Below are 8,463 nucleotides of genomic sequence, written 5' to 3'. Positions count from 1 at the left end.
GATGAGGCGATAGAGAATTACAGATCACCGAGGAAGGATTTAAAGAGAGAGTTAAGAAGAGAAAAGAGAGGGCACGAGCAGTCTTTAGCAAATAGAATAAAGGAGAACCCTAAAGCTTTCTATAGGTATGTGAGGAATAAAAGGATGATTAGGGTAGGAATAGAGCCAAAGACAGAAGTGGGAAGTTGAGTGTGGAGATTGTAGAGATCGGAGAGGTGCTAAATGAACATTTCTCATCAGTGTTCACTCTGGAAAAGAATGAGGTACGAGATATTAGACTTGAAAGGATCGAGGTTAGTTACACACAGGTGTTATCAATTCGAGAAGGAGTGAAAGTAGACAAGTCCCCTGGGCTGGATGGGATTTATCCGAGGATTCTCTGGGAAGCTGGGAAGGAGATAGCAGAGCCTTTGGCTTTGATATTTGAGTCATCGTTATCTATGGGTTTAGTACCCGAGGACTGGAGGATTGCAAATATTATGCCCTTGTTCAAGTAGGGCAGCAGAGATGACCCAGGTAATTATAGACCAGTGAGCCTTACATCTATTGTAGAAAAGATTTTGGAAAGGATTATAAGAGAAGATTTAAAATCATCTAGTAAGCAACAATTTGATTTCAGATAGTCAACATGGTTTCGTCGAGGGTAGGTCACGTTTCACAAACCTCATTGAGTTCTTTGAGAAGGTGACCAAGCATGTAGATGAGGGTAGGGCAGTTGGTGTGGTATACTTGGACTTCAGTAAAACCTTTGATAAGGTTCCACATGGTAGGCTGATGGAGAAAATGCAGAGGCATGAAATTGAGGGTGATTTAGCAGTTTGGATTAGAAACTGGAAGAAGGCAGCGAGTGGTGGTTGATGGAAAATATTCAGTCTGGAGTCCGGTTACTAGTTTCAGGACCACTGCTGTTTGTAATTTTTATAACTGACTTAGACACAGGCATAGGTGGACGGATTAGTAAATTTGCAGACGACACTAAAGTCGGTGGAGTCCTGGACAGTTTGGAAGAATGTTACAGGTTGCAGGGGGAAATTTGGATAAACTGCAGAATTGGGCTGAGAGGTGGCAAATGGAGTTCAATGCAGCTAAATGCGAGGTGATGCACTTTGGGAAGAATAACAGGATGGCAGAGTACTTGGTCAATGTAAAGATTCTTGGTAGTGTGGATGTGCAGAGGGATCTTGGAGTCCATGTGCGTAGATCCCTGAAAGTTGCCACCCAGGTGGATAGTGCTGTGAAGAAGGCATACGGTGTGTTAGGTTTCATTGGTAGAGGGATTGAGTTCCGAACCGCAATATCATGCTGCAACTATACAAAACGCTGATGCGGCCACCCTTGGAATATTGTGTACAGTTCTGGTCACCCAATTACAGAAAGGATGTGGAAGCATTGGAAAAGCAGAGGAGATTTACCAGGATGTTGCCTGGTCTGGAGGGAAGGTTTTATGACGAAAGGCTGAGAGACTTGGGCCTTTTCTCATTGGAAAGAAGGCGGCTAAGGGGGGGATTTGATAGGGACATACAAGATGATCAGAGGATTAGATAGGGTAGACAGAGAAAGACTTTTTCCGAGGATGATCACGTCAGCGTGTACGAGGGGGCATAACTACAAATTGAGGGGTGACAGCTTTAAGACAGATGTCAGAGACAAGTTCTTTACACGGAGAGTGGTAAGGGAGGGGAATGCCCTACCTGTTAAGGTCGTCAACTCAGCCACATTAGGGAGATTTAAACAATCCTTACATAAGTGCATGGATGATTTTGGGATAGTGTAGGGGAACGAGCTGAGAATAGTTCGCAGGTCGACGCAACATCGAGGGCCGAAGGGCCTGTTCTGTGTTGGATTGTTCTATGTTCTTTGTTCTATGTTCTAAACTTAGTGCAGGAGGCTGAAAGAAATGAGCAGCTTTAAAACAAAAACCTCTTGGAGCTCAAAGCTTTCAATGAGAGTCTGAGCCCGGTGGTAAGTTCAGGTAACCTTTATTGCAACCCAACTTTGTTACAGCTTGAGATCCCCCCAGCAAAAAGGCAGAGAAAAAGTAGTTTTTGAACAGCTCAAGGTGAAAGTGCACACACCACACCTCCCCTCCTCCCCCGACACCACACTTCCCCTCCTACTCACCCACCACCCCGCCCCCACCCCAACCCCACCACCACACTGTCTTTGCTATTGGCCAGCACCAAGTTGTCCCTTTGTAATTGGATCCTTGGTAAAGCCATAACCCGGAGGAAGTATTGCCTCACTCAGCAATTTCAACCCATACCCTCTCAACAAGTAAGTTTCTCCCTGCTCATTTGCCAGGAAGGGGCAATGTAGAGTCAACCAGACTGCTGTGGGTCTGGGGTCACGTGTAGGCCAGACCGGGTAAAGGGTGCAGCTGGAACGACTGAGTGAATCCTTTCCCACAATGGCGGTTCCCTTACCTAACAAGGGAGAGAGTGAATCAGATGGGGGCTTTCTTCCCCGCACCACCCCCTCCCTGAAACGGTCTCATCGTTAGATTCCGAACTCCACATTTCTGACCGAATACCAATTCAGCCATCTGTCGTGGCAGGATTCGAACTCGGGAGTCCCCGGAACCGGGTTGATAGTCCAATCGATATTGGCACTCGGCTGTCATTCCTTCAATCCCCCTGCGATGGCACGTGAACTCGCTGGTGCTTCCGCAGGTTGGAGGAGTAGGTGAAGCCCTTCCCGCACTGAGAGCAGGTAAACGGCCTCTCCCCGGTGTGGACCCGCTGGTGGGTCAGCAGGGTGGAGGCCTGGGTAAAGGCCTTCCCACACTCGGGGCAGCTGAAGGGCCTCTCCCCGGTGTGGACCCGCTGGTGGGTCTGGAGGTTGGAGGAGAAGGTGAAGCCCTTCCCGCACTGAGGGCAGGTGAACGGTCTCTCCCCTGTGTGGACATGCTGGTGGGTCAGCAGGTTGGAGGAAGTGCTGAAGGCTTTCCCACACTCGGTGCAGCTGAAGGGCCTCTCCCGCGTGTGGACACGCTGGTGCCTCAGCAGTGTGGAGACCTGGGTAAAGGCCTTCCCGCACTCTGGGCAGCTGAAGGGCCTCTCCCCTGTGTGGATCTGCTGGTGCCTCATCAGGGAGAAGACATGGGTAAAGGCCTTCCCGCACTCTGGGCAGCTGAACGGCCTCTCCCCCGTGTGGACCCGCTGGTGGGTCTGGAGGATGGAGGAGCAGGTGAAGCCCTTCCCACACTCGGGGCAGCTGAAGGGCCTCTCCCCTGTATGGACATGCTGGTGGCTCTGCAGGGTGGAGGAGCAAGTGAAGCCCTTCCCGCATTGAGAGCAGATGAACGGCCTCTCCTCCGTGTGGACACGCTGGTGGGTCTGGAGGTTGGAGGAGCAAGTGAAGCCCTTCCCACACTCGGGGCAGCTGAAGGGCCTCTCGCCCGTGTGGACCCGCCGGTGGCCCTGCAGGTTTGAGGAGCAGGTGAAGCCCTTCCCGCACTGAGAGCAGGTGAACGGCCTCTCCCCCGTGTGGACACGCTGGTGGGTCAGCAGGTTGGAGGAAGTGCTGAAGGCCTTCCCGCACTCGGGGCAGCTGAAGGGCCTCTCGCCCGTGTGGACCCGTTGGTGGCTCTGCAGGTTGGAGGAGCAAGTGAAGCCCTTCCCGCACTGAGAGCAGGTGAACGGCCTCTCCCCCGTGTAGACATGCTGGTGGGTCAGCAGGGTGGAGGAAGTGCTGAAGGCCTTCCCGCACTCGAGACAGCTGAAGGGCCTCTCCCCCGTGTGGACCCGCTGGTGGCTTCGCAGGTTGGAGGAGCAGGTGAAGCCCTTCCCGCACTGAGAGCAGGTGAACGGCCTCTCCCCCAAGTGGACGCGCTGGTGGGTCAGCAGGTTGGAGGAATTGCTGAAGGCCTTCCCGCAGTCGGAGCAGCTGAAGGGCCTTTCCCCCGTGTGGACACGCTGGTGCCTCAGCAGGGTGGAGGCCTGGGTAAAGGCCTTCCCTGACTCTGGGCAGCTGAAGGGCCTCACCCCCGTGTGGTCCTGCTGGTGGGCCAACAGGTGGGAGGAATGTCTGAAGGCCTTCCCGTAGTCGGTGCAGGGGAATGGCCTCTCCCCGGTGTGACTGCGCCGATGGGTCTCCAGGGCAGACGGGACACGGAAGCCTTTCCCACAGTCACCACACTTCCATGGTTTCTCCACAGGGCGGGATTCCTCAGGTTTCTCCATGGCCACAGCTTCAGCTGCACACAAACACGTGTAGAGCTCCTCCCTGCCATGAAATCCCCTTTCAGGCTCCACAAACAGTGCGCTGCAACAGTGGGGTCTCTTGTCCAGTCCCACTGATGCTGAAAACGTCCTCAAACAGGAACCAAAAAGCGTTGATCCCTCTCACAGAAATCACATTCAAAACTTGTTGCGGTCCCGATGGATTGTGTGACTGTCAGACATTGACATCAAAGTGAGGACTGCAGACACTGGACGTTCAGTCGAAAAATGTGGCGTTGGAAAAGCACAGCAGGTCAGGCAGCATCCGAGGAGCAGGAGAGTCAATGTTTCAGGCATAAGCCCCTCATCCGTTAATTTTGAAACTTCAGTCTTCAGATTTTCAAATACTCTGCAAAAAGAGATTACAAAAGTCATCACTATCAGTGCAGGGTAGAAATTCAGAACAAGCAATTCTACTTTCTGTGGAATATTCTTTTGTTGTTCCACAAAATTGAAAGCACCATCCCACTCTCTCTCCTCCTCTGTTCTCACTCAGCTCTAACTAATTCCCCTTAAGGTGCTGATTCAGGATCTTACAGGGGCAGAAAAAGCAAAAACATCAAGACTGACATCTCTCTGAATTTTGGATACCTCCACCTGAAAGTTAATATCTTTCACAACACTGGGATCCTGCCGAGAGTGAGCAGGTCTGATTTTGGGAAACAAAAAAAAAAGTGTCAATTCAGGGTGAACCTGCAATGCAGCTTCTTGAGGAAGGACCAGGTTAGTGGGTAGGCGATCCCCCACCTCAAGTATCTCTACGAGAACTCTCTTGCTGGAGGGTCCCTTGGAGACACTTCAACTGGACTTCATTGAGTTGGAGAAATGAGTTGAGTTGCTAGAAATATATGTTTTGCTTATTGTTGATGTCTTTTCGAAGTGGATTGAAGCCGACCCTCCTCCTAACGCTACTGCTGAGAATGTGGTGTAGATTTTGTTTAAGGAAATAATTCCCCGCTTCAGTATACCTGCGTGCATTAGCTCGGACAATGGACCACACTTTGTAGGTAATATTAACGGAGAACTCTGTTCCCAGCTTTGTATTTGTCGGCAACTGCATGGAGCTTATCATCCTCAGGCGGCCGACCTTGTTGAATGTTTTAACCAGACTCAAAACTAAACTTGCCAAATTAATGGCAGAGTCTGGCCCCTCCTGGTTATGCTAATCCCTGTGGCCTTATTCCAGATGCAATCCATGTCTGCGGGCAAGACGCGACTGTCTCCAGCTGAGTGTCTCTCTGGTCACCGCCTCCGTAGCCCTTGGAACGATTCGGCTCCCTTCTCAGTCCACTTCCACCACATGACCAAAGCAATGATTGGTTATGTTCTTGCTCTAACTAGTGTTATGCGTGCCTTTCACTCCCAGGAGCGTGAGGCCTACAGCGATGTACCCTCCCTTTCAGCCTCGTCACGGGTAGAGCCTGGTTCATTGGTGCTCGTCAAGAACTGGACTGGCAAAGGTCTCCAACCTCGTTGGGATGGCCCCTTCCAGGTTTTACTTCCCACCCCTACAGCGGTCACAGTCGCTGAGCGCTCAGCTTGGGTCCAACTGCACTGTTGTAAATTGATTGACCGCACCAATCAAAAGGGGGGAAGAGGTGGAGAGAATCCTGGAATCTCAACAAAAGGAGTGCACCCTGTCCAGTTGGGTTTTTGAATCTTGCTGTTGTTCTAATGTTAATCTTATTACAGATACTTGAACAGAAAGGCCAGATGGTCCATCTGGACAGTAGAAATCAGTGGGAGTTACCATGTCGTTACCATGTTTTTTTTATTTTACCTGCAGACGCAAGCTAGTGAGGATAAAAAATGATCAACCCCATTATTATGGTAAATATTTTAAGGACGCCGAGGTACACCATCCCTTTTTGCAGGACGGGCCGACTCGAGAAAAGGGAAGCCTGATAAGGGAAACTCCTCAATCCACAAACAACTTATTTATACAGGCCCACAGAACGCTCTTCACCCCAGAGGCAGTAGTATGTTACTCCTCTCTATTGGGAGATGACTTACTTGCCCCGTCCCCAGTCCCCGATTCCATTCTATTCGTCAGACTTCCTACTGCCGACCCTGCGAAGAGAAATATCACTTTCCAATACCTCCAGTCTGTGTATACAAACAGCTGGTGTAACACTGGCTGGGGTACAGCAGGCCTTATGCGGCACATGGACCTGGAAAGGAACCCTTCCCTTGTGCATTTATAGGCCTTTTCTCTTTTCAGAATCTGATACTGTCACCAAGATCATGTACAACAGAGCTAAGGGAGAGCCCAATGGGAACAGCATTCTGAGGACCATTGTCTCCCATACAGTGCAAGTGCTTGAGTCACTTGGCCCATTTTATTTACAGCGCTCAAGCGACTCCTCTTGCAAAACCTCGACCCTTTACTCCTGTAGACCTGTGCACATCCCCTGCTGTAACATTTCAGGAACCTATTTTGGCAAACTCTCCCTAATATACACCAAACCAGACTATTATTTCTTCAGCTAAGGTAAAGCTACCAATTTCCTCATCCTGGATGGCAAAGATATCCCTCATACGGTCAGTATCGGAGCCCTTGTTCCCACAACAGTACCTTGTCCTGGCCAGTGGACAAGTCGATGGAACTTCCATCTGAGGAGGATGCAGCGGTCGCTCTCAGCCAACCTTGCTCCAATTGGAAGGATCCCAAGGGACTGGGTGACAATACAGGACACCCGATAGGCTGGGGAATCCAGAGTCGCCTGAGGTTGGAAGGGTCAGCAGGGGTGACAAGTCAACAGAACCGCAATTCCCTCTTTTGCGGCCTGACCATTCGAGGAAATAAGACTAAAGAGGCTCTGGAACAGAGTAAACCGGGATTCTCAGACCTGTGTCTTTACTCTATGCAGAATCGGTATGCCTTAGACTATATACTTGATCGGGAGGGTGAGGTCTGCACCATTGTCCAAGATAAATGCACTATGGGCATTCCCAATCTCACTGGCAATATTAACTAAGATACAAGAAGAGATACAGAATGACTGAAGGGACCAGTTGGGGAAACTGCAGATCGGGCTCATGGTACAATTGGCTTCTCAATTTAGCTATGTCTGTTTGTCGGTATTGGTATTATTAGGTGTTTAATTGCTAGGCTTATGAGGTCCCTTAGTGATATAGATTTGCCCCAGAACTTGTTCCTTTTGTGATCCGATGGCTCACCCACACGTGTCGATGGCGATGATAAATATGACCAGATGAGCTGCGAGGATGGTGGTGCCGCTCTACAGGATGTTGATCGTTGAACCACCTTGAAGGGCATTCGTTTGGACTAGCCTTCTCTTTCAGTGATCGCGGTGCAATCAGAGGGAGGAATGAGGGTGTGGGCATCTGGGTGATAAAGTCTATAGCCTTAAAACTTGTCTTTAAACATTCAGACTAAAATGTAATGCTGAATTATTGAATACATTTACTGCACTAGAAAATAAACAGGCAGGAAGGTTCAGAAAGAGGAGAGAACTTAAAGATAGGGACACCTGGGCTCACCAAGTGATAACAGGATGCTGTAAGGCAATTAAGAACATTTGCCTCAGCATCGGTAAATCTGTGTGAACAGGACACCAAGTGGCAACATTCACAGCCGTTCCCTTGTGAAATGAATGATAGTCTTTGAATCTGACCCTGAAACAAGACTCGGTACTATCCATAACTTTGTAATTAATGGTTGGATCTTGTCCATTATAATGCATTCTTACTACCCCTTGCAAGCAGGGCATTCACAAAATAAATCTTTGCTGTCTTGAGAGTTCAAAAGGACAAGAGAGAGAGAGAGACCATTTTATTGCTGAGGCTGTTGAATCCCGTAGAGAATTAACTCTTAGTGCTTATCTGCTATGGATTGAATTGAATTGCATTTTGGGACTTTATGATGAGAGGTTTTTATTCCAGGCTTCCAAAGAGTATGATCTCCAGGACAAACCAAGAGAGAGGCTTTACAGGTCTGAATTCTCAAAAGGATTCCCTGGGCCACCTCAAATCTCCACTTTAACATGGGAGGTAGGACAAAATGGCTTCTGCTTGGCTAACTCGGTGGGACTGAGTCAGGCAGATACTCACGACTCAGAACAAACAAGAAACCACAGACTGATATAAATCCAGTGAAAAAAACTGCAAATGCAGAAGTAACAAATGTGAACCTAACCATCAATCGCAGAAGTAACGGTTTAATCCTAACCACCAGACAGGACAAATACGATTCCAAGAACAAGTTGTCTACAAGAAATTA

General features: G+C 49.3%; 1 protein-coding gene across 1 annotated transcript; it reads right to left on the bottom strand.

Moving 5' to 3' along the window:
* Positions 1–2,624: 2,624 nt before the first annotated feature.
* Positions 2,625–4,215, bottom strand: LOC148144016 (uncharacterized). The gene has a single exon (XM_087975722.1). It carries the CDS (start codon positions 4,179–4,181, stop codon positions 2,625–2,627), a length of 1,557 nt encoding a protein of 518 aa, XP_087831848.1. The 5' UTR covers positions 4,182–4,215.
* Between the last annotated feature and the right edge of the window lie 4,248 nt (positions 4,216–8,463).

This window comes from Chiloscyllium plagiosum, unplaced genomic scaffold (assembly GCF_037043375.1).
Source record: "Chiloscyllium plagiosum isolate Xiang-an unplaced genomic scaffold, Cpla_swu_hap1 HiC_scaffold_27, whole genome shotgun sequence".
Classification (NCBI taxonomy): domain Eukaryota; kingdom Metazoa; phylum Chordata; class Chondrichthyes; order Orectolobiformes; family Hemiscylliidae; genus Chiloscyllium; species Chiloscyllium plagiosum.
Note: the sequence above shows the minus strand (reverse complement) of the source record. Positions and strands in the feature narration are given on the sequence as shown.

Bases quoted from the DNA above. Each gene is read 5' to 3' on its own strand.
- LOC148144016 (XM_087975722.1), bottom strand. From the start codon at position 4,181: ATGGAGAAACCTGAGGAATCCCGCCCTGTGGAGAAACCATGGAAGTGT.